The 22,381-nt window shown below is 61.1% G+C and overlaps 3 protein-coding genes across 13 annotated transcripts in view; 1 reads left to right on the top strand and 2 right to left on the bottom strand.

Annotated features, from left to right (window-relative positions):
• The window catches only part of LRRC56 (leucine rich repeat containing 56), a 19,251-nt gene extending 1,054 nt beyond the window's left edge, over positions 1 to 18,197 (bottom strand). The window contains exons 1-12 of one of the 5 annotated variants that reach the window (XM_021082551.2): positions 18,002 to 18,197; positions 15,394 to 15,467; positions 14,754 to 14,941; positions 12,452 to 12,539; positions 11,806 to 11,866; positions 3,572 to 3,668; positions 3,292 to 3,492; positions 2,441 to 2,624; positions 1,930 to 2,106; positions 1,785 to 1,849; positions 1,480 to 1,622; positions 1,126 to 1,259 (exon numbers count right to left, since the gene is read on the bottom strand). In XM_021082551.2, coding sequence (XP_020938210.2) covers positions 1,126 to 1,259; positions 1,480 to 1,622; positions 1,785 to 1,849; positions 1,930 to 2,106; positions 2,441 to 2,624; positions 3,292 to 3,492; positions 3,572 to 3,668; positions 11,806 to 11,866; positions 12,452 to 12,539; positions 14,754 to 14,930 — 1,327 coding nt within the window. In that variant the 5' untranslated portion in view covers positions 14,931 to 14,941; positions 15,394 to 15,467; positions 18,002 to 18,197. Of the gene's footprint in view, positions 1 to 1,125; positions 1,260 to 1,479; positions 1,623 to 1,784; positions 1,850 to 1,929; positions 2,107 to 2,440; positions 2,625 to 3,291; positions 3,493 to 3,571; positions 4,243 to 6,037; positions 6,971 to 11,115; positions 11,867 to 12,451; positions 12,540 to 14,753; positions 14,942 to 15,393; positions 15,468 to 17,521; positions 17,600 to 18,001 lie in introns of those variants that run through there. The other 4 variants (XM_085010338.1, XM_021082550.2, XM_085010340.1 and 1 more) reach the window with 4 other exon arrangements.
• Positions 17,785 to 22,381, top strand: HRAS (HRas proto-oncogene, GTPase). 7 transcript variants are annotated; one of them, XM_085010351.1, is made up of 6 exons: positions 17,785 to 17,851; positions 20,803 to 20,940; positions 21,112 to 21,290; positions 21,369 to 21,528; positions 21,617 to 21,698; positions 21,958 to 22,381. In XM_085010351.1, exons 2-5 carry the CDS (start codon positions 20,830 to 20,832, stop codon positions 21,677 to 21,679), a joined length of 513 nt encoding a protein of 170 aa, XP_084866477.1. In that variant the 5' UTR covers positions 17,785 to 17,851; positions 20,803 to 20,829; the 3' UTR covers positions 21,680 to 21,698; positions 21,958 to 22,381. The 7 variants fall into 7 exon arrangements, with proteins under 7 accessions (XP_084866477.1, XP_084866476.1, XP_084866475.1 ...); XM_085010350.1 differs by having other exon boundaries at positions 17,785 to 17,906; XM_021082554.2 differs by lacking the exon at positions 17,785 to 17,851 and adding an exon at positions 19,520 to 19,664.
• On the bottom strand, positions 18,479 to 20,068 carry LOC146405003 (uncharacterized). The gene is made up of 2 exons (XM_085010345.1): positions 18,993 to 20,068; positions 18,479 to 18,679 (listed from the first exon to the last, which is right to left on the bottom strand). Exons 1-2 carry the CDS (start codon positions 19,929 to 19,931, stop codon positions 18,608 to 18,610), a joined length of 1,011 nt encoding a protein of 336 aa, XP_084866471.1. The 5' UTR covers positions 19,932 to 20,068; the 3' UTR covers positions 18,479 to 18,607.

Below are 22,381 nucleotides of genomic sequence, written 5' to 3'. Positions count from 1 at the left end.
GCCCCTCCCGGGCTCCCCAGGGAAGCTGTGGCCCCTCGGCCCTGTGATCTCTGACCTTTACTTGAGCTGGACCCACCTCTGGGGGAGGCTGGGCTCTGGCTCTCGGTCACTGGGTCCCGTCCCCCAGGGTGTGTTCACAGGCTAGTGGCCCTGGGCCTGTGCCCAAATCTCCCCTGTAGTGCAAGGCCCTGGCAGCCACCGGAGGGCACACTGGGTAGGTGCGGCCATGGTCACCTAGTGCCCACCTGGAGGTGGACTGGAGTAGGAGGCCCAGGCGCCCCTCCAGCCACACCTGCCGGCCGCCTGCCTGCTCTCCCTCCGCCCTCCACTAGGGGTCTCGAGCCCACCTTCCCCGCCCTGGCCCAGCCCCGGGCAGCAGCCAGCCAGCACCACAGAGCCCAGCCTGCCAGCTCCCTCCCTCCGGGCCCCCTTGATGCCCCCAGCCCTAACCCCACCGGGGACCATTCGGCCAGTCTTGGAGCCTACACACCTGCTGCCCCCAAGTCCCGTGCCCCCCTCCTCGGGTTTGCCCGCCCGACTGTAACGCGGGTCAGTTCAGACCCCTCCTCCAGGAACCCTCCCGGGCCCTTCAGGGGGAGGGCTCTCTCAAACAGTGCCTGTGTTCGCTCCACTCAGCCATGGTCACTCCGAAGGCCGTGTCCTCGAGGGAGGGCCTTGCCCGGCTTAAGTCTGTGTCCCAAACCCTGCACAGGCCCTGTCTGCCGAGCAAGGGCAGTACCCCTCTGCCTCAGTTTCCTGCCCAGCCGGTGGCCTTCCTCCCTTTGCTGGCCTGGGCCACGCTCCCCTGAGAACTTCCCCGTGGGCCCATCAGCTCACGGTCCTGGCCCCTCAGGGCGCCCACTCCCGGGACCACGCGCCCTTTCAGTCAGGAGCCCTCAGGCCTCCGTCCACACCGCCTGTCTCTGGAGGACCTTCTCTCTCCCGCCCTCATCCAGCCCTGGTGGCCTCATGGTCCCTGGGACAGGGGAGGGGCACTTGGGGTCGGAGCCTTTTGATTGTGAGCCCCCAGCCCCCTGGCATGCCCATCTTGGCGGAGCCTGCCTGAGGCACGGGCGGAGTCGATGCCCGCTGGTCTGAGGAGGTGTGTGCGGTCACTCTCCTTACCTGGGACCAGGCTCGGGGGTCTGGAGCGAGGCTCGGGCCCAGCCTCGTCCTCTTGTTCTTCAGGGGCCCTCTGGGGGCCCCAGGGGGCTGTGGTCCCTTCTTCTCCGGACTCCAGGCGCCTACGGGGAAGGGGTCTGGGGTGCGGGGAGGGAGAGAGGCTGCAGCCCTGTCCCTTCTTTGGAGCCAAAATCCCAAATGGGAGACTCTGACCCCAGCCTTGGGCTCCCGTGACCAGCCCCTCCAGCCACCTGGGGGAGCAGCAACCACTCAGTCAAGGCAGGTCCTGGACACAAGCCCCCTCAGCTGGGACACACAGGTGCTAGGGCCCGGGGAAGGGTGACAAGGAGCACCCACCGCAGGCGTGGCTCCCTCAAGGCCTGAAGCCCGGCTGAGGCCCGGAGGTCACGGCTGTCCACGGGGTCAGGCCTGGGGGTGGAGACCCCGGTGGCCAGGTCTTCTGGCCTGTGAGGGGGCAGCTTCTCTGGGTACACCCAGGCCTGGGAAGAGAGAGGGCGGGTTTAGGGGCACGGCTTGAGGGGGCTGGCTGGGCCGTACCTGGAGGCAGGAGGACTGAGCTGCGGAGGGTGCGGGAGTGCTGGGGGCTATAGGGCAGGGACCGCCAGGCCGGGACGTGGGCCCAGCTGTGGGGGCAGGGGTACCTGGCCCTGGTGCCGACGCTCCTGCAGGGCTTTGGTGGGGTTCCCGCAGAGGACCCGGCCGGCACCTGAAGAAGAGGGTGAGGCCAGACCTGGTTTGGGCTTGAGGGGCTCTGGGGTCAGCTTCGTGCCAAGGAGGGTCACTTACCGTGGGTGAGGTTGCTGGCATCATCCTCTGGGGCCAGGCCCTTGGGAAGAAGGTCTTCAGGCAGGGGACCTCCAGGGACCAGCAGGGAGAGGGGCCAGGGTCTGGGGACCCAGGGCTGGATCTCGGGGGGGGACAGCTTGGGGCCGAGTCTCCAAGTAGGGGGTCCATGGGGACGACCTGCCCACGGGTCGAAATTAGAGGTCACCAAGGCCCATGCCAGCCAGCCAGCCCAGGAGACCCCCACCTGAACTCTGTGCACAGAGGAGGGGACCCCCCCCCAGCATCTATGTGCCAAAGGCCCAGGACCATGGGGGGGGGTTGACCCTCCCCCCTGTACCCCCCAGGTGCTGCTTGTAGGGAGGCTGCTGGCCTGAGGGCAGGTGGGCAGGCTGGGGACCCAGGATGCCCCTCTCTTCTCTGAGGGGCCTGTGGGTGGGGGCTGGGGCTTGGCAGGTGAGGTCTCCAGGCTGGGTGGGCAGCCCTGGCTGGGCCGTGGTGGCTGGCCGCATACCCAGCCCGGGGAGCGGGCTGTCCAGGACACTGCCTTTCTTGATGGCCTGCTTCACCATGAGCCAGTCCTGGTCCAGCTTCCGGGAGGTCGGCAGGCCCGTGTGTGTGGCTGGCACCTCATCCAAGACCTGCAGCTGAGGGATGAGCTTCGTCACCTCTGCCCGGTAGTTGTAGCCTTCGGGCACCTGCAGGATAGCAGTGGCAGGCCTGAGTCCAGCGGGCCCGCAAGCCAGCAGGTCCCGGAGCTGCTTCCTCCACTCCCACTGGGGGGCAGGGGAGGGGAGCTGGGGGTTGATGATGCTGCCCCACTCTGCCCAGGCTGCCGGGCCAGCCTGGGTCACTCTGGGACCCGAGAGACTGTGGGGACCCTGGGCTCTCACCCTCCAGGCTCACCACCAGGGTCCAGTGGTGCCCTCTGGTCTGTGGAGCTGCCTGAGCTCAGAGCTCTGGCCCAGTGCAGCCACTGCAGCTGGGCAGGTGTGAGCCCGGGCTGTGCCTGGCCCTGGCGGGTGAGCGCGTGTCTGTGGGGCTGGGGAGGCTCTCTAGGGCCTGCACGGGGGTGTGTGAGTGTGTGTGTCTCTGCACCTGACTCTCTGTGGAGACCGAACAGAACACGAGTGGTTCTCCCTGGAAAGTGCATGGGCCTCGCGGGGCACACGCCTGGGCTGGGCTGGCATGTGCATGCGTGGCCCTTTGGAGTCTGATCCTGGCCTAGGAGGGCACACTGGCAGCTGCCGGGCCTGAGGTGAAGGAGCCCCCAGACGCAGTGGGTGTGCCCTGGGGATGGGCCGGGGTCTCCTGCTGCCTGGTTGCAGCCACAGACACCTCCCCGCCGGCACCCCCCACGCGCACCGTGTCAGCGGGGCCGGGACCTGGCCGCAGGCACACGGGGTTGCCTTCTAGGGTGAGCACGGCCAGCCGCGGGCACAGCTGCAGGTAGCTCAGCTGCCCCAGGCCCTCCACGCAGTTGCCTTCCAGGTCCAGCACCTCCAGCTGCTCCAGCAGGCACAGCGGGCTTACGTCTGCGATGCCGTTGTAGGAAAGGTAGAGCTCCTGGGGCAGCAGGGCAGGGGTCAGGGACTCAGACAGGCCCCGCCCCGGCCCCGCCCCGCCCTGGGTGCCGCAGACCCACCTTCAACTCCGGGAAAGAGCTGATGCCATCCAGGTCCGCCAGGCCGCAGCGAGCCAGCCACAGCACCTGCAGGCGGCCCAGGGCCGTGCCCAGGTCCCTGCAGAAGGCAGGGTCGGCTGGTCAGTGCTCTCCTGGGGTGGAGGGCCGTGTCTGCGGCGTGAAGGCCCCGTGCCGTGCCATGCCTCGTGCCACCAGCCACATCAGGCTCTCAGGTGCAGGAGCAGGTGTGACTGTGGCTTGTGGTGGTCTCCAGGCTGAGGAAGGGGCCCCCTCCTTCCCCCCCGGCCTTGGGCAGAATGTCCATCCCAACCCAACCCTGGAGGGCCTGGGCCTGGCACGGGGTGCTGCCCTTGTGCCAGACAGCTGCAGTGCCGGTGGGCTAGATAGCTCCTTCCCCCATGGGGTCAGCCAGGGTGTCCTTCGAGATGGGCTAAGCCAACTGTCTTCCCTGGTCTCTAGTTCATTCAAAAATGTTGGCTGGGTAGGAAATTCTTGGCTCGTACCTTCTCTCCACTGGGCTGTATAGACATCATTTTGCCGTCTCCTGACTTTGAGTATTTCTACAGAGAAGTCTGAGAAATACCTTTTATTTTTCTTTTTATTCTTTTTAGGGTCACACCTGTGGCATAATGCAGGAGGTTCCCAGGCTAGGGGTCGAATCAGAGCTGCAGCTGCCAGCCTACACCACAGCCACTGCAACTTGGTTTCTTTTCTTTTTTTTTTTTTGTCTTTTCTAGGGCCGCACCCGTGGCATATGGAGGTGCCCAGGCTAGGGGTCTAATCGGAGCTGTAGCCGCCAGCCTCCGCCAGAGCCACAGCAACATGGGATCTGAGCCCCATCTGCAACCTACACCACAGCTCACGGCAATGCTGGATCCCCAACTCACTGAGCGAGGCCAGGGATCAAACCTGCACGCTCATGGACACTAGTTGGATTTGTTTCCACTGCGCCACGATAGGAACTCCTTTTTTTTTTTTTTTTTTTTGTCCTTTTGTCTTTTTAGGGCCGTACCCGCTGCATGTGGAGGTTCCCAGGCTAGGGGTCTCATCGGAGCTACAGCTGCCCGCCTATGCCACAGCCATGGCAACGCCAAATTGGAGCCGCATCTGTGACCTACACCACAGCTCACAGCAATGCCTGATCCTTAACCCACTGAGCAAGGCCAGGGACCGAACCCGCAACCTCATGGTTCCTAGTCGGATTCGTTTCCACTGCGCCACGACGGGAACTCCCTATTTTTTTCTTAAAGGCAGTCTCGGTCTCTTCTCTGGGTGCCCCCAAGGCTGTCTTAATCCTGAAGTCCGGTGACTTTATTGGGGTGTGTTTCAGTGTTGGCAATTCAGTTTCAATTTTTTCTTTCAACCTGTGGATGAAGGTCTTCTTTTACATCTGACAAGTTTTCTTTAGGCTACAAGCACTCGTTCTGTTGTTGCCGTTTGCTTCAGCAGCCATTAAATTGCGCAGGTGCCAGGCCTCGGCCATCCGCCCTCTGACTCTGGGATAGTTTAAACTCCTCTCACGGAGAATTGGTGTTCCTTTCCAGCACCTCATCTTCCTACAATCTCGTCCTTGGTTTTCCTGCAGTATTTCATTCCAGCTTGTCTTCATGTCCGTGGTGGTGGTGTTGTTTCATTCCACTTTTTCTGGTCTTTTTTTTTTTTTTTTTTTTTTGCCATTTCTAGGGCTGCTCCCACGGCACATGGAGGTTCCCAGGCTAGGGGTCAAATCGGAGCTGTAGCCGCCCGCCTCCGCCAGAGCCACAGCAACGCGGGATCCGAGCCGCGTCTGCGACCTACACCACAGCTCACGGCAACACCGGGTCCTGAACCCACTGAGCAAGGGCAGGGACTGAACCCGCAACCTCATCGTTCCTCGTCGGATTCGTTAACCGCTGAGCCACAACGGGAACTCCTCATTCCACTTCTTTTCAGAGTCTGCATACACCTTTCTCCTTGTGGCTTGTGGTTCATCCTGAGATGCAGGGCCTGATGTGGCTGCAAGGGGGACAGGAGCCTCAAGCTGCCTTTGGATGGCCGCATGCCCCACCGGAAACAGGGGATCCTATTACCATAGAGGGATACAGACTCGGAAATAATTAGCAGATTTGGCTTCATCTCAGATTAAATAGGAAAATTACAAAATACTCAGAGCTGATGACAAAAAGCAAAGTGTACAAGAGTTCCCATCATGGCTCAGAGGTAGTGAACCTGACAGGTATCCATGAGGACGCGGGTTTGATCCCTGCCCTGCTCAGCGGGTAAAGGATCCAGTGTAGCTGTGAGCTGTGGTGTAGGCTGCAGATGTGTGGCTTGAATCTGGCGTTATTGCGGCTGTGGTGTTGGCCAGCAGCTGCAGTTCCGATTTGACCCTGGCCTGGAAACTTCCATATGTCACGGGTGTGGCCTTAAAAAGACAGCGACAAAAAAAAGCATACAAAATTTGTGGAACCCTGCCTAAAGCTGCACATAAAGAGAAAGTAAGAACTTTAAATATATGCATCAAAAAAGTGAAAGAATTAGAACCATTAAGCTAAGCACACAGCTCAAGGAGTCAGAAAAAAGAACAGCAGCAAATAACAAAAAGCACCTGACAGAAAGATATGATCGTGAGCAAAAAAAAGCTAGTAATAACTGGAGAAACCTCAGAGAGGATTAGGAGCCCAGGGCTGATTCTTTAAAACTTAACAGACCACATCCTCCGGCAAGACCGACCACGGATGAACAGGTGCGCAGGGCACCCACGGCATGGGATTTAAAAAGAGGAGCAAGTGCGGCCAGAGCAGCCCTTTACAAGCACAAAAGGTCATTATGGACAAACCCCAGGCCGACATTCTTGAAAACCTAGACAAAGCTGGTACCAAAGGAAAGGAAAGTTGATGGCCACTGAAGAAACTAAATGGTCCTTACCCTCCTCGCCCATCCCAGCCAGGTCCCCGGATAGCGACCAGTTTTAAAAGTAAGTTCTGTCACAGAATAGACAATCTCGGTCTGCTACGATAATTTCTGGTTTGGGAAGTTTCAAAAGTTAAGCAGTTGAGGAGACCAACAAAAGGGAGGAGGCCCTGTGAGTCAATCTTTGATTCCCGGACCAGAGACGTACCCGGTGGGGCATTAAAGGGCTGTCACTCATGAAAACAGATGTGAAAACTGATAAGCAAATGTTGTAATGTCACAACGATTTTAAAATAATTCATGGGGTTCCCAGCAGGAACAAATCCGACTAGTATCCATGAGCACGCAAGTTCGATCCCCGGCCTTGCTCAGTGGGTTAAGGATGTGGCGTTGCCATGAGCTGTGGTGTAGGTTGCAGACACGGCTCAGACCTGGGGTTGCTGTGGCTGTGGTGTCGGCCGGCGGCTACAGCGCCAGTTTTAACACCTAGCCCGGGAAACTTCAGACCTAAAAAAAGACAAAAAATAAAATAATTTGTCAAGTAGAGTTACTGAAAGGATGTAAGGATGAGTTAACCCTGAAATCCATCAGCGGAATCCAGCACATGAATGGACCAATAGAGAAATATCATTTTGTGATCACGTCAACAGACACATACGCACTGAGATCAGAAACAAACCAAAGTGCCTGCTGCCGTCATTGCCTCTGTCTGACACTGTGCGGGTCAGCAGGTCCCGCCGAAGCAGCGAGACAGAGGAAGAAGCAGGAGGATGGGAATGAAAGCCGGCGCTTGAGACTTGCCGATGATGTGGCCATCAGTACAGAAATGCAAGCGAATTCACACAGTAGTTGAATTCTGGAGTCCGGTTGTGGCTCAGTGGTTAATGAACCCAACGAGCATCCGTGAGGACACGGGTTCGATCCCTGGCCTCGCTCAGTGGGTTAAGGGTCCGGCACTGCCGTGAGCCACGGTGTAGGTCGCAGACACAGCTCGGATCCCATGTGGCTGTGGTGGAGGCCGGTGGCTACAGCTCCAATTGAACTCCTAGCCTGGGAACCTCCACATGCCACAGGTGTGGCCCTAAAAAGACAAAAAACAAATCATTTGGCGATATTGCTGTAAGTATAAAGCACAGGTACAGTATTGTCAGAGGTGACAGGCTCGTTTATAAAAATCCATAGTTTTACCGACTTAAAAAAATTGATTCTAAATCAACACAGTGTTGACGTTTGCAACCATCAAAAAATAACACGAACAGGACCTCATGCGTGATTATTAAAATACTGTAAATGTGTGGGATTAATTTAGTTCTGGTTTCAGGGAGTCCTACCTTCCAAGGAGGATGGCATCCTGCCCTGTCCCAAGGGGCAGCGGGGTGCAGGTGGGGTTGCTGATTGATCCATGCCCATCATGCCCCCAGGCCCCTGCTCTGGGCCGGTGTACGAGAGTGTATACACAAGGCAGCTCTGGCCAAAGAAACCCAGTGAGAAGGCTGGGAACCTTCTCCCTGCTCTTCTGGTGCACACCGGAGGGCACAGTTCTGTTACGGGATCAGTTGTGCCCCTTCAAATTCATGTGTCAGAGTCCTCACCCCAGGACCTCAGAATGGGACCTGATGTGGAAACAGGGTCTCTGCAGACATAGGTCACTGAGATGAGGTCACACTGGAGCAGGGCCCTGATCCAGTACACAGGTGTCCTTATAAAGACGGGCACTTTAGGAGTTCCCGTCGTGGCTCAGTGGTGAATGAATCCGACTAGGAATCATGAGGTTGAGGGTTCGATCCCTGGCCTTGCTCAGCGGGTTAAGGATCCCGCGTTGCTGTCGCTCTGGCGTAGGTCGGTGGCTACAGCTCCCATTAGACCCCTAGCCTGGGAACCTCCACATGCCACGGGTGCAGCCCTAGAAAGGACAGAAAGACAAAAAAAAAAAAAAAAAAAAAGGGGGGGGCGCTTTGGACATGGACTCAGGAAGAAGGCCGCTGGGCATGAAGGTGGTGAGCCTGCAGGCCGAGGAAGGCCAGAGAAGGCCAGCTTCTCCCAGGGCGAGGAATCGGGGGTTCTCCCTCCGTCTTCGAAGGAACCGATACTGACAGGGGGCCTTCTGATGCCTCGGCCGTCTCGACTTGCGGCCTCCAGACCTGCGAGCGGTGATCTCGGCTGTGCCAGCCGCCTGGCACCCGGTGCTCGGCTCAGCGACCCCCGCAGACCAACTCACGCCCTCAGGCCACCAGCGTGGCTGCAGCAGCCCCAGCCTGGTGAGGGGACCTGCGTGGGACACAGGGTCACACCCTGCAGGACACCCTCGTCCACGCCAGAGACGGGGCTTCTCACCGGCTCTGTTCCCTGATGGATCTTCCGTGCTCGGGACAGGTTTGGCCCATGATCCTGTCACACTGAAGGGGTGACTAATTTCTCCCTGCTCAGGAGCTCAGGCCAGGTGGACCCAAGTTCCTGCAGCTTGCAGTCAAAAGCATTCTAACTTTTATAGGAGAACAACTTTACGGGGGAAGTTTAAAGACTCTACTGAAAAGAGAACAGATGAATGGAAAGTTATACCATATTCAGGGATGTACAACCTAAAAATTAACCCAAATTAGCGCGTGAATTTTGATAACCCACCCCCGCCGACTCCAGAAAGACGATGGTGCGTGAAACCCACCAAGATGACTGTAAAACTCAAATGCAAGAGTGAGGGTTCAGAGCAAACTCTGGTTCAAAAGGAGACGCGCACCCCGATGTTCACCGCAGGACTGTTCGCAACAGCCATGGCAGGGAAGCAGCCTAAACGTCCACGAACAGAGGCGTGGGTAAAGAGGATGTGGCACACACATACCATGGACGAGCACTCGGCCATAAAAGGATGCACTGATGCCATCTGCAGCAGCACGGAGGGACCAGGGATGTCACATTCATGAAGCGATTCAGACAAAGACCAATGCTGGGATTCCCGCCGTGGCGCAGCGGGAAGGGTGGCCTCTCTGGAGCACCGGCACGCAGGTTTGACCCGTGACCTGGCACAGCGGGCGAAGGATCTGCCCTGACCACCGCTGTGATGTGGGTCACAACTGTGGCTTGGATCTGATCCCTGGCCGGGGACCTCCATGGGCCACAGGGTGGCCACAAAGAAAAAAGAGACCCATGGCACTTATCCGTGGTATCTAATAAAAATGATACAAAAGAACTTATTTAAAAGACGGAAACATGGGAGTTCCCGTTGTGGCGCAGCAAAAACGAATCCGACTAGGAACGATGAGGTTGTGGGTTCGATCCCTGGCCTCGCTCAGTGGGTTAAGGATCTGGCTCGGAATCTGTGTTGCTATGGCTGTGGTGTAGGCTGGCAGCTGTAGCTCCAATTGGACCCCTGGCCTGGGAACCTCCACAGGCCGCGGCGGACGGCAGGGACGCTCCGGGTTTCCCTTCCAGCCTCTGCGACTCTCTGCTTAGCGGCCGCAGTGTCTGTGTCAGCAGCTAAGCTCTGATACCACTGGGACGGTCCCGTTTCATCAGCTTTCTTCTACAAATGTTTATTCCCTTTCGCTTCACAGACATGTGCAAACACGATGCGGGCAAGTTTCAGGATTCCACAACAGAAAACTTCACGTTTCCTTACACTTTTCAGGGCTGTTATCAAGGAGCAGAACACATTTTCATAAAATGTATGTATGACTCCTTTTTCTTGGAATGGATTTTTTGTTTTATAACTATTGTGCTTTGTTACAAATGTGCATCCTGTTTATTTTTGAGCTTACTTTTAATTGGTATTTATTTATTTTTTGGCCACACTCACACCATGTGGTCGTTCTCCAGCCAGGGATCGAACCTGCGCTGCTGGAGCCACCAAGCTGGCCCCGGAACCTGCTGCGCGGCCGCAAGGAACGCCATATTTAGCGTTGTGATGCTTTCCACTTCCCTTCATGGTTCCACCCTTTATTTTCCCTATTTTCTGTGTGTTTGTACTGTTCTTTGAGCTCACGTGTAAGCCTTGGTAGTGAAGGAGTAAATGTGATTTTCCATCTCCATCGCCTATCGCTCTCCCTTGTGCGCGGGCTCAGGGCCTGGGCAGGAGCCCTGGCGGCTGGTGTCCACCGGGGGTCCCTGGCTTCATCTCTGGCTGCGCCGGGGCCACTCAGTCTCGGATCTCTTTTGTTTCCATTTCTAGTCGCTCAACTGTCGTAGCCAATTCTTCTTGCTGTGTGTCTGCCAAGCAGCAGTATGAACAGGAGACACCACCAGAGGCTTATAAAGGTCTTAATAATACCTTTACCATCTCGTCTGGAAATGACCGGACACTTACAGCCCACTTAAAACATCAGGAGGGAGTTCCCGTCGTGGCGCAGTGCTTAACAACTCCGACTAGGAACCATGAGGTTGCGGGTTCGATCACTGGCCTCGCTCCGTGGGTTAAGGATCTGGTGGGGCTGTGAGCCGTGGTGTAGGTCGCAGATGCAGCTCGGACCCCGCGTTGCTGTGGCTGTGGTGTAGGCCAGCAGCTACAACTCTGATTCAACCCCTAGCCTTGGAACCTCCATATGCCGAAGGTGCAGCCCTAAAAAGGACAAAAGCAAAAAAACCACAAACAAACAAAACCATCAGGAGGACTTTTTAGAATTGGGACTGGATCCTGCTGCCTTCGATGGCTGCCTGGCTGCAGTGTGTTCCTGAAACCCATTTTGTTCCAACACCCAAAGAATCTCTGACATCACTTGAGCTTTGTTCTTTCCAGCCCAGTGAGGTAAACAGAAACCTCAATCTGGCCTCGGTTTTCAATTTCGTCTTTTAAGTTAATTATTAAAATGCTATTGTGTCTCACAGAGCAGGGGCACTGGGGTCTGGCCTGCTCAGCGGCGGCTGTGCCCATCTGCTCTCCTCACTGGCACAAGGGTTGATGGTGACCGGTTTGACCAGGCAAGCTCCCGGCCCCCAGAGCAGGGACACTGCCCTGGGTTGCAAGGAAGGCGTGAGAACGCCCAAAACCCCCAAGCCTTGGTTGGTGTGGAGTCGCCCAAGCTCGCCGACTGGGGATCCTTTGCCGAAGGGCAGTGGGTGCCTTTTGGGCACCACAGAAGGTCCCTGGAGACCTCGTCAGCCACACAGCCTGATGCGAACAGCCCAACCCTGACGGCAGGCTCTGGGCAGCAATGGTCACCCTCAGCCCGTGCCTCCAACTGACCAGGAGTGGGTGATGCGACACGTGTGGCGCAGACTCAGGCGGAAGGGTGGGCATTAGGGCAGGGAGCTGGAGCCAGCAGGATTCCCAGGGAGCCCTCACCCCCACCAAGCTCTCCCCCAGCCCCTGCAGGGCCCAACCAGGGCAGGGCAGGACCCCCGAAGGTGCTCACCTCAGAGAACCCAGGCAGCTGCCGTTCAGCTTCAGCTGGCTGAGGTTGGGCAGGTGCACCCCTGTGGGGCCACAGGGAGGACTGCTCAGTCTCAGGCCCTGCCCCCGGCCCCCGTTCCAGCCCACTCCTCTGCACCCCTTGGCCCCCGCTACTCGATGGCTGCTCTGAGGCCATCAGTGTCCAAACAAGACCCATGGCAGCCTTGGGGCCATGAATTTCACAGACCTGCAGGGCCAGGTGCAGAAGGCGCCTGAGAGCACAGGGCCACACAGAGGCCCGAGGCCACTGGACTCCAGAGGGTGGGGAGCCCCACTGGCGTGGGTGTGGCCACAGCTTGGGTCTTGCCCCCAAGTCACCTTCCGTAGCACTGCAGGCACCCCCAGACCAGAGCTTCCTCCATTAGCTCACATGGGGGTTCCAGAGCTGGGGAACCCCAGCCAGCATCCCTGGGCACCCAAAGCCCGGGAGAGGGCTTTTGAGCTACTGTCTCCCTTCAAGAATGGGCACTGAGATTGAGGCCTCCGTCCCTGGAGAGAGGGGTGCAGGGGTCACAGACCAGAGACTGGTGGGCAAGGCCAGAACAAGCGGCCCCTCTGAGAGCCGCCTGGCCGTGCTGGGGCGGGAGTGGGCAGGGAGGGGCTCTCACCGAAGTTCCCTAGGCTGTTCCTGCGGGTGTCCACGCACAGCTCCAGCACGCTCACCTGTCGGAGGTCACCGGCCTGAGCCAGGGCCTGCTGCAAAGGTCAGTGAGGAGTCAGCTCTGGGGACTGGGCAGCAGTCACACCCCCATCCCCTCGTGACAGTCCTGCCTTTGGCCATGAGGCTGGCACCGTCTCCCTGTCTCACCCCCACTGACTGCGCCCACGATCGGCTCTGGCTGGGCGATACGTGTGGTGGGACAGGAGCAGAGGTGGTAACGGCGTGTGGCTGGTGGTGCCACCGCCAGAGGAGAGCCTGCTCAGAAGGGTGCCAGTGTCCAAACAAGACCCATGGAACAGACCCAGCGCAGCTCAGAGCCTCTGCTGAGCGTGGCAGAGCCCGAACCTCCCTCAAACCTGTGGACGGTATGCTTGTACCAGCAGCCAGGGAGTCTGGGAGTGTCGGTTACACAGCAGCATTAGAGCAATAACTGACCCTTAGAAAGCTTGGGGCCTAGACACAGTGCTAATAGCTACCATAACAAGGAGTGAAAGATGAGACACTGGATTTGGGGCTGGAGGGAGGTGGCAGGGACATGAGTGTGACTGGAGCTGAAAGATGGAGACCCGTGTCCTGTGACAAGGGGATTTTTGGTAGAAGGGTCTCCTGCAGCATCCTGGACGGCAGAGAAGCACACAGCGAACTCGTGACGTTGGGGGAGAGCAAGATGTGGCAGAGTGAGCTGGCCATGCCTCACTGGTGAGGCACCACAAGAAGCGGCTCTAAGGGTTCCCGTTGTGACCTGGTGGTAATGAACCTGACTAGTATCCATGAGGATGTGGGTTCGATCCCTGGCCTCCCTCAGTGGGTTAAGGATCTCGCCTTACCGTGAGCTGCTGCGTATAGGTCACAGACACGGCTCAGATCCCGCGTTGCTGTGGCTGTGGTGTAGACCTGCAGCTGCAGCTCAGATTCAACCCGTAGCCTGGGAACTTCCATATGCTGTGGGTGCGGCCCAAGAATTTTGGCACTTGTGGGCTTGAAACATACACTGGTTTCTCAACTCAGATCAGTAATACACTAAGAAGGGCTTGGAATCAGAATGACCCAGGAAGGCTCAGCCTCGGGGATAAAGTTGGTTGCCACATGCTCCGGGTGGCCTGAGACTCCCCCCAGGTTCCAGTGGCCGAGTCTACAGAGAGAGAAATGCTTCAGAAATGACCTCCGGTGTGGCTTTGGGTGTGGCATGCACGGGGCTCACACATGTTGGAAAGCACGTGTGGTCTTGGCCTGCTGACAGCTGGAGGGCCCTGCTGGATGAGGTTGACCTTGGCCGTCAGAAACAGCAGTGTTTGGGCTGTGTTCGTACAGGCAGGCTCGCTCTCCAGCCAGCAGCTGGTGGAGAATGGGGAGGCCCCTGGCAGACAGAGTGGCTCTAATCAAGGCATGTCCCCAGCACAGAGGCCTGTGCAGCGGGTTGGTGGCAGGGGGTGGAGGGAGCAGTCCTGATGGTTGGATGCTGGACCAGCACCCTGGGAGCTGCAGGCGTTGAAGGCACAGCTGGAGAGCGGCACACACACAGGGCTTCCAGAGGCAGGCGGAGAGGGGCTGGCGGGCCCTTCCAGTCCCGTCCACCTGCAGCCACCAGGCCTGGACCTTTCTCCAGCTGGTCAGGAAGCGGGGGTCTCAGGCAGCCAGGCTCCCTCCAGCTGAGTGCTGGTGGGGTCCCCTCCCCGTGTGCCTCTCACTCAGTGCCAGTGTGTAGGGGGCTGAAGGGGCACTGGGGGAGCGCCGGGCCTTCAGTGTGGCCAGAAAGGGAAGGGGTCAGGCTGCTGGGAGGTACAGGGTATAACATGCTGAGGTGACTGGGTGTGAGCCAGCTGGGCCTCAGGGCAGGGGTGGTGACCCTGTACCCCAGGTTTGGGAGAAAGGCTTTAATGGTGCCCTAGACACAGTCAGTAGGACCCCAGGGCGCCCACATAGCCAGCCCACCCTTTGCTTCCTTTGCTCGTGGTTCATTTATTCTGTCGGTCATGCACTCTGATGGCCTGTCACCTTGTCTCCCACAGAACAAGGGGTTTTCTCTCTGGTCCATGGAAGGGTTCCTGGAGCCTGGCACACAGTGGGTGCTCAGCAAATCTGTGGAAGAGCCTGGCTAGGGCCCTTCTGTGGCTCAAATGCCTGAGGATGTCTTTGTCACCAGCAGCAGGGTTGGCACCAAGGGAAGAGAAGGCACAGGGGACAGAGTGGAGCTGAGAGCATCTATCAGCCACACAGGCCCCCGCGGCCTGAGCCCCCCCTGCACTCACCAGCCGGGTGGGCGCCAGGTGCTCCTCCCCCAGCTGCTGGCTCTGGCTGCCCCCATGGCTGCCCCGGTCTTTGATCTGGGGGCAGGGGTTGTGCAGGCCCAGCCAGCTCAGCTCCCGCACTTGGACAGTGGCTGTGTTTGGCCGAGGCCCATGGGCCCTGTCCCAGGCCTGATCCATTCACATCCAACCTGCCAGGTGTAGACAGAGGGCACACCTGAGAAGTCTGCTCTTCCTCTGGTCCACAGCCCAGCTGAGACCCGCCCAGCCCTCCACCCTTCCTACACACAGCAAGCCTGGGAGGCTGCCTTGGCCCCAGAGGCTCTGACAGTGAAATCTCAGCCTACCTGGTGGCCTTGCAGTCCCCTCCCTCAGCCTGGACTCACCCCCAACCCGGGCAGGCCACCCACCCCACCCTGGGTTTCTGCCGTCCTCAGGGCCCAGCGAGGGCTGCTGGGCTCCTGCCTCCACTCTGAGGCCCATGTAGGCTGAGAGCTGGGGAAGCTGCAGCCGGGTCACGTTTGCTCACTTGCCTGTGGTGACAGCAGCAAGCCTCTACCTCAGGCCTTGTGCTGTGTGGCCTTCTCCACCTGATGGTGTCCCAGTCTAGGGGGCCCCCCTCCCCACCCTTGCGGCCCCTCACCTGGAGGCAGCTGCCTTTTCCCACCGTAGGTCAAACATCTGGGCAAGAGGGCAGCATGTGGCCCCAAGCGGCACCTGCAAGACAGAGTCGGGTGGGCCTCCTGGCCACGCCACCACACCCAAGGGACCTGGGACAGGCTAGGCCAAGGTCACAGGGCCCGGAGGTGAGCAGCTGCAGGGGCGGCAGGGCCATCAGCCTTGGGGCTGGCCCTTAGGTCCCTTTGACCTCCTGATAGTGACCTGGCCTGGCTGACGAGGAAGACAGCCACGCGGGTGACCGATGTTGGGTCCCTCTTGGCCCTTCCAATGCAGATACCTGGCCTTCATTCGAATTCCCACTTCTCTCCACCCCACCTCCACCCTCTCCAAAGTGGGCCCTGGCCGGTTGCTCTGGACTATCCCCCTGTAGGCTGGCCTCCCTGGCGTCCTGTCCTCTTGAGTGTTACGCCCAGACCCCAGGGGAGGCTCGCCAGTATGTCTCAGGTCCACCTGCCGCACAGGCTCACCTGGCTCTGCTCCTCAAAGATTCGCCCCAGACCCTGGAATCATCTCTGGGGGTCGAGCCAGAAGTCTGCTGGGAACACCCTGGCTGCCCCGTCCCCCCAGGTCAGGGCCTTGCTGACCCCACCCCTGGGCTCCCTGTTGCCCTTTGCCCTTCCTGGATTTACATCCTTCTTTTTTTTTTTTTTTTTTTTTGGGGGGGGGTCTTTTTGCCTTTTTCGGGCTGCTCCCACGGCATAGGGAGGTTCCCAGGCTAGGGGTCTCATTGGAGCTGTAGCCACCGGCCTAGACCACAGCCACAGCAACTCGGGATCCAAGCCCTGTCTGCAACCTACACCACAGCTCACGGCAACGCCGGATCCTTAACCCACTGAGCAAGGCCAGGGATCGAACCCAAAACCTCATGGTACCTAGTCGGATTTGTTAACCACTGAGCCACAACAGGATCTCCTGGATTTACATCCTGATGAGACGGACCCTCCTAGTTGAGGGCTTTGCCCCAAGACAGCATGGGCTCTGTGTGGGGAGGACGCTCGCCTGCTAGGGCCAGTGTCCAGAACAGGGGCTCTAAACACTCCCCTAAAAATCAGCGAATTTGGCAGATGCAGCTTTTGGCCTCTGCTCTCATCTGTATCAGGCTCCTGGGGGTACACTCAAGCTTCTTCCTCTCCACCACATCCAGAGCCACCCGCACCCCGGCTGGGCTTTGATGAGGAGGCGGGAGTGAGGACTGGGCCTTGTGCTCCATGTCCCTTGTTTGGAAAGTGACCCTGCACCAAGGATCCAAGAAGGTTAAGGGCTTGCAGGGCCTCATGGAGTTTCTGGCCAGGATTTCTTTCCAAATGCTCCTCTGCTGTCGGCTCTCCTTCAGCTGGTGACAGGCCCCCAAACCTGGAAGGAGGGCCCCACCACGGGCCCCTGGGAAGAGGCTGCCCAGCTCCCCCACCCCCCAGCTGCCAGCCCTGGGCTAAGGGGAAGGTGTGGGGGGTGACCGGGCTGTGGCCTCGAATGCCAGGGCACTACCCTCTTTCTCTGCGCCCAACAGCAGCTGCCCTGAGGTCCTGTTCACAGATCCAGAGAATGGGTCCTATCTAGCCCAGGGGCTTGGGCTCCTGGGAGCAGCGCCTGGGTGAGAGGCTGCGGCTTCCATCTAGACACTGTCCCCTCACATCCATCACTGGCTGGACCTGTCTGCCCTGGTCACAGCCCTGAGCCCATCCTGCCCTGCCGCTCCACGAGCTCCTGGAGCTGGACACCAGGGCGCCCTTCTCCCTCCACCACCTGGGCTAATGCCAACTCCTGGCCTGGCCTGTGGGCTCTTTGTGTCCCTCCACCCGCCATCCCTCTGAGGACAGGGCTGGCTCCCCTCCTAGTTCTCCACTCTGGAAACCCGAGGGCTCTGGGTCCCCGCGCAGGGCTTGGGGTCTCTCCTGTCCCGGTGACTGTGCACCCCTCAGAGCACTGGTCAGGGGATGTGGGCTGGGTCCCCAGGGGGCCACACTTGACATCTGGGGTATTCCTGGGACCCCGCTGGATTTGCTGCTTCATCCTCGGCCGCAGTTTCTCCCTGGCACGGGGGAGATAGCTGGGCCTGCGGCCCGGGACCCAAAGGCGCCCTGGGCTCTCACCTGATGGGTCGGCCCGGTGCCCCCACCCCGGGGGCCTGGCCCTGGGCACCCTCCTCCGCCGGGCGCTCGCCTTGACTCGGGGTTGTTCTTCCGGCCTCGGGGTTGAGGGGCCCGGGCGCCAAGGCAACGGGGGCGGGGCCTCTGCTGAAAGTGCACATATTCATGAGTCTCGGGAACCTTCCAGGCTCCGCGCGGTCGAGCCACGCCCCCTTAGCAACGGTTGCTAGGGCCGGCGGCCAGGCCTGGCGGCCGCCCACCCGCTCGGGGGTTCGCGCTGTTCCGCCCGGCAAGCGTGTGAGCGCCCCTCGAGCCGGGAGGGAGGGTGGCGAGGTGAGACGCCACGGAGCTGGCGGGCGCAGACAGGCCCGGTGTCGACCCCCGCAAGGTGATCTGGGGTGAAGACTCGCGCCCACCTTTCTCTAGCGAGAGGCGCCCCTGTAGGGTCGTCCCTGACTGAGGCCCAGGCCCTGCGGGATTTACCTCCACCTGCCAGTGCGGCCGACGCCACGACAAAAGGGCGCGCTGTGGGACAGGACCCTCTGAAGACGAGGGAAATGCAGACCTGGACACCTAGAGGGGAGTCCAGAGTGTCCGCGCCGGCGAGGGACGCCGCCGCCCGTTTTCATTTGTCCGCCTTTACTTCGCGTCTACGTGCGTCAGGCACCAGCCGAGCTCTGTCGCCGGCGCGGCGCAGCGCGCTAGACTGCCGGGGTGGGGGGGACACAGCCGGGGTGGGGTGGGCGCGGTCGTGGGGCCAGGGGCGGACCCCCGGGGGCCTGCCATGGTCGAGGCCTCAGCGGGGTGAGCTCCTGGGGAGCAGCGCGGAGCCGGCGCGGGAGGAGTAGGGATGGAAGGGGGTGCCGGCTGAGCCGAGGGAGGTTTGGCCATACGTGTAATGCACCGTTTTTTCTGGTAAACAAGCAGGATGCGTTTATTCGTTACTTTGAAAATTTCTAAAATGCTGAAAACGTGTTTCTGAGAGCCTCTAAAGGAGGGCCGGTGGGCATGTTTGCGCCTCGGATGAAGGAGACTTCACCTCACCCCCTTCTGGGTTGGATTTGCTGGGTACCTTTTGCTAACTGGGCCTCAGGGTGAGCTTCTGCAGCGCTGGGACCTCCGGGTTTGGGGGAAGCTGCTTGGACAGGGAGTCTGCAAGGTCTGCCCAAATTGGGGGAAACTGGTGATGAGGGATGGAGAAGAGGGGCCCTTCTCCGAGCGCCAGTCGCTACGTGAGTAGCCCCCCCCCAACCCCCGGTAAAAACACTTGGCCAGATTCAATGCTCCGTGGGCTCAGACGCCCCCGTCAGGCCCTAGACGTAAGATTTGAGCTGAGACCAACGACCCCGCCGAAGCTGCCAGGCGTCCCGGGAGCGGTAGGAGCGCCTCCAGGAGCCACCTGCCCCTGCCCCTCCTCCCCGCAGCCGCTCCGATTTTCTACGGCCCCGGGTCCCCGCGTGTCTGCGGTGCTGACCTCGCGGGCTCCATCTTCCCTGAGGCTCGGCCCCCGGGCTGTCCCCTCCGCTCCCCGACCCCCTGCGGTGGGCTGCGCAGCGCAGGGAGAGCCTGGGGCGCGTGGGCGCACCCGTGAGCAACTTCGAGGGCCGAGGGGCCCGGTGCGGGGCTCGAGTTGGGCCCTGAGGACCCTGCCCCAGTCCGCAACGGGCCTCGACCCGCTTCTCCGCGGGATCTCTGTCTCCCTGAGGGCCCTGCTTATTCCTGGGAGAGTCCGGGCCGTCCACGGAGCAGCTTCCTCCCCCGGACCCCACAGCCGGCCCACCAAGACCCACAGGCCGCGGCCCACGCGGGCCACCAGGGCCGACACCGCCCTCCGCGCCGCTCCCGGAAGCCCCGCCCGGCCCGAGGCATCTGACAGGCGGGCCTCCCGGCCAACCGGGGCGGGGCGAAGAGGCTCTAGGGCGGGGCCCGGCAGGCGCAGCCAATGGCGGGCCGCGCCTGGTTGACGGACGGGGGCGAGGCGGGGCGTGCGCGGGCCCGGTCGAGAGTCCGCAGCCAGCTGCCGGAGCCGCACCCGCCGCGGACGGAGCCCATGCACTGGGCGAGCCGCGCGCCCTGGCCCCGGCCCCCGCCGCCGCCCCCGCCCCGGCCCCGGCCCCGGCCCCGGGGGCAGTCGCGCCAGTGAGCGGTGAGTGCGGCGGGGACCACGGGGGGCGGCGGGGGCCGGGCCGGACGGGGGCCCGCGGTTCTCGCTGGGCGCGCGGGGGCGCAGGTGAGCCGCGGGCGGCGGCGGGCGGGGCGCTGCGGCTGGGGCTGCAGGCGGCGGCTGGTACGCCCTGCCTCGCCCAGGCCAGCCCCTCCGACTCCAGGTCCCGGGCCCTGTCTTCTGGGGCCCCGCAAGCGCTCTCAGTCTGTTCTCTGACTGCTCCCCGAGCCGAGGCCCGCCCATGACCATGGCCCTGGGCAAAGTCTCTCCCCCTGCAGCGTTCCAAGGATCCCTGCGAAGAACTCGGGCACCCGGCGGCCATCACACACACCAGGCAAACCTAGAGTTTAGGAAGTCACTGCCCTCTGTCCCCGCAGGGTACCTACCCTGTCTAAACATCTCCAGCTGGGGCTGGGGGGCCTTGGCCCCAGGCCCTTTTTTTCCCTTCTCGCTTGTTCCGTTGTGCCACACAAGGTCTTTTCCTGTTGATCAGCTCCTGCTTCCTGGAGCCCTGGCCCCTGCCGGCCTCTTCACCTGCCTTGGTTTATGTTCCCCAAAGTTCTTATGCCGAGAGGGCGCCGCAGGTTTCCCTTTATTTTCACTTATGTGAGTCTGGCTTGGAGCGTGGCCTGAGCTTGTCGGTAGGGGTTCCTCCCGACTGCCTGTCACCCTGTGCCTGGAACAGCACCTGGCATGCAGTAGGCACTCAGTGAATACTTGTCAAATGCACCAGCATGCCCGGAGGGGCCTGGAGCTGGTTGTTGGCTGCCACAGGCCTGTCTGGGCATGCTGCCTGGCCCGCCACTGTGGCAAGACCTGTTCTCATGGGGGGCGCTTGTAACCTCAGCCCGCGGTGCCTCCAGTTCAGGCTTTTTGCCTATCCAGCACCTTCTAATTCGGGTGCGTGCCTGGGAGATGCTCCCTCCTGTCAGCCCTGCCTCTGGGGCCGGTTCCCTGCTTCTCTCCCGCAGTCATTAAGTGCAGCTGGAGGTGTCACAGGTGCGCCGCGGGGCCGCGGTTCTGGCTGCGACCCCTGTTACCTGGATGTACGGGCCCTGGGAGCTCAGCGGGCCTGTCTTGCATGGTCTGGCCACGCTGAATGCTGCTTCCTCCACTGCAGTCCTGTGCTGTGGCCTCCTGAGGAGCGATGACGGAGTATAAGCTGGTGGTGGTGGGCGCTGGAGGTGTGGGGAAGAGTGCCCTGACCATCCAGCTTATCCAGAACCACTTTGTGGATGAGTACGACCCCACCATAGAGGTGAGCCTCCAGCCCGCATCCCGATGTGGGCTTGTCTTCTGCCCGCTCTGCAGGACGGGTTCCCCTCGTCACAGGTCCTGGGCGGGCACGAGAGGAGCGCGGGAGGGGCTGGTGGTGTGAACAGCCCATCCCGGGCGGGCCAGAGGTCCCTAAGTGGTGTCCCCCCCTCAGGACTCCTACCGGAAGCAAGTGGTCATTGACGGGGAGACGTGCCTGCTGGACATCCTGGACACCGCGGGCCAGGAGGAGTACAGTGCCATGCGGGACCAGTACATGCGCACCGGGGAGGGCTTCCTCTGCGTGTTCGCCATCAACAACACCAAATCTTTCGAGGATATCCACCAGTACAGGTGAGCTGCCCGCGGGCCTCGCTTGGGGGCCCAGAGCACGCCGGCACCCTGCCCGCTGGCTCACACCTCCCCTTGCAGGGAGCAGATCAAGCGGGTGAAGGACTCGGACGACGTGCCCATGGTGCTGGTGGGGAACAAGTGTGACCTGGCCGCGCGCACCGTGGAGTCTCGGCAGGCCCAGGACCTCGCTCGCAGCTATGGCATCCCTTACATCGAGACCTCAGCCAAGACCCGACAGGTGAGCCGGAGCCCCGCCCCCAGCCGGCCAGGGCCCCGCCCCGCCCCGCCCCGCAGCAGCGCTCACCGCCCCCTCTCCCTCGACACAGGGCAGCCGCTCTGGCTCTGGCTCCGGCTCCGGGACCCTCTGGGACCCTCCGGGACCCCCGTGACCCAGCAGCCCCTCCTGCTGTAAGTGTCCCCGGATGGAAGGGGGGAGGTGGAGGTCCCCGGAGAGAGCTGCCCTGAGCCAGGCCGGAGCGGTGACCCTGGGGGCCCCCCCCGGGGGGGGGCGGTCCCCTGTCGGCCCTGACCCCTTCGTGGGCTGTGGGGGAGCTGCTGAGGAAGAGGCCTCCTGACCGGTGGCCCTGGGGCCCCTGCTCCCCGAGTGTGGGCCAGGGGCGGGGCGGCGCCGCGGCGGGGCGGCCCTGAGCCCGCGCTCTCGTCCCAGGGGGTGGAGGACGCCTTCTACACGCTGGTGCGCGAGATCCGGCAGCACAAGGTGCGCAAGCTGAGCCCGCCCGACGAGGGCGGCCCCGGCTGCCTGAGCTGCAAGTGCCTGCTCTCCTGACACCGCCGCTGCCCCGTCTGCGGACCTTCTGCGGGGCCTCCATGCAGCTGGGCGCTGGGGCGCAGAGGTGGCGGATGCGGGGAGGAGGCGCACGCGGAGGAAGGAGGAAGGAGGAAGGAAGGAAGTGCCGCCGGCGCCCGGCCAGCCCCGGTCGGCGGCCACAGTGGCCGCAGGCCTCCCAGGACGCTTTGCACGGACTGTCGTGGACTGACGCCACTGGCACCCCAGCTGTCACTCTCCTCCAGCCCCCTCCCCGGCCCGCTGGGCACAGGCTGAATCGCAGTAAATTATTTGATGGTCTTGA

The sequence above is a fragment of the Sus scrofa genome, chromosome 2 (assembly GCF_054392235.1).
Source record: "Sus scrofa isolate SSC_HxYL_T2T_F1_AM1 chromosome 2, Sscrofa_HxYL_maternal_Yorkshire_Landrace_v2.0, whole genome shotgun sequence".
In the NCBI taxonomy this organism is placed as follows: domain Eukaryota; kingdom Metazoa; phylum Chordata; class Mammalia; order Artiodactyla; family Suidae; genus Sus; species Sus scrofa.
The sequence above is the reverse complement of the archived record's forward strand: the minus strand, read 5'-3'. Positions and strand labels throughout refer to the sequence as shown.

What these genes read in the sequence shown, in the direction of transcription:
- LOC146405003 (XM_085010345.1), bottom strand. Translation starts at nt 19,931, where the DNA reads ATGGTCATGGGCGGGCCTCGGCTCGGGGAGCAGTCAGAGAACAGACTG. An exon ending in GGGAAGATGGAGCCCGCGAG is followed by an intron (nt 18,680 to 18,992) that starts GTCAGCACCGCA and finishes CAATTTGGGCAG; the next exon opens with ACCTTGCAGACTCCCTGTCC.
- HRAS (XM_085010349.1), top strand. Translation starts at nt 20,830, where the DNA reads ATGACGGAGTATAAGCTGGTGGTGGTGGGCGCTGGAGGTGTGGGGAAG. An exon ending in GAGGATATCCACCAGTACAG is followed by an intron (nt 21,291 to 21,368) that starts GTGAGCTGCCCG and finishes CTCCCCTTGCAG; the next exon opens with GGAGCAGATCAAGCGGGTGA. An exon ending in CCTCAGCCAAGACCCGACAG is followed by an intron (nt 21,529 to 21,957) that starts GTGAGCCGGAGC and finishes CTCTCGTCCCAG; the next exon opens with GGGGTGGAGGACGCCTTCTA.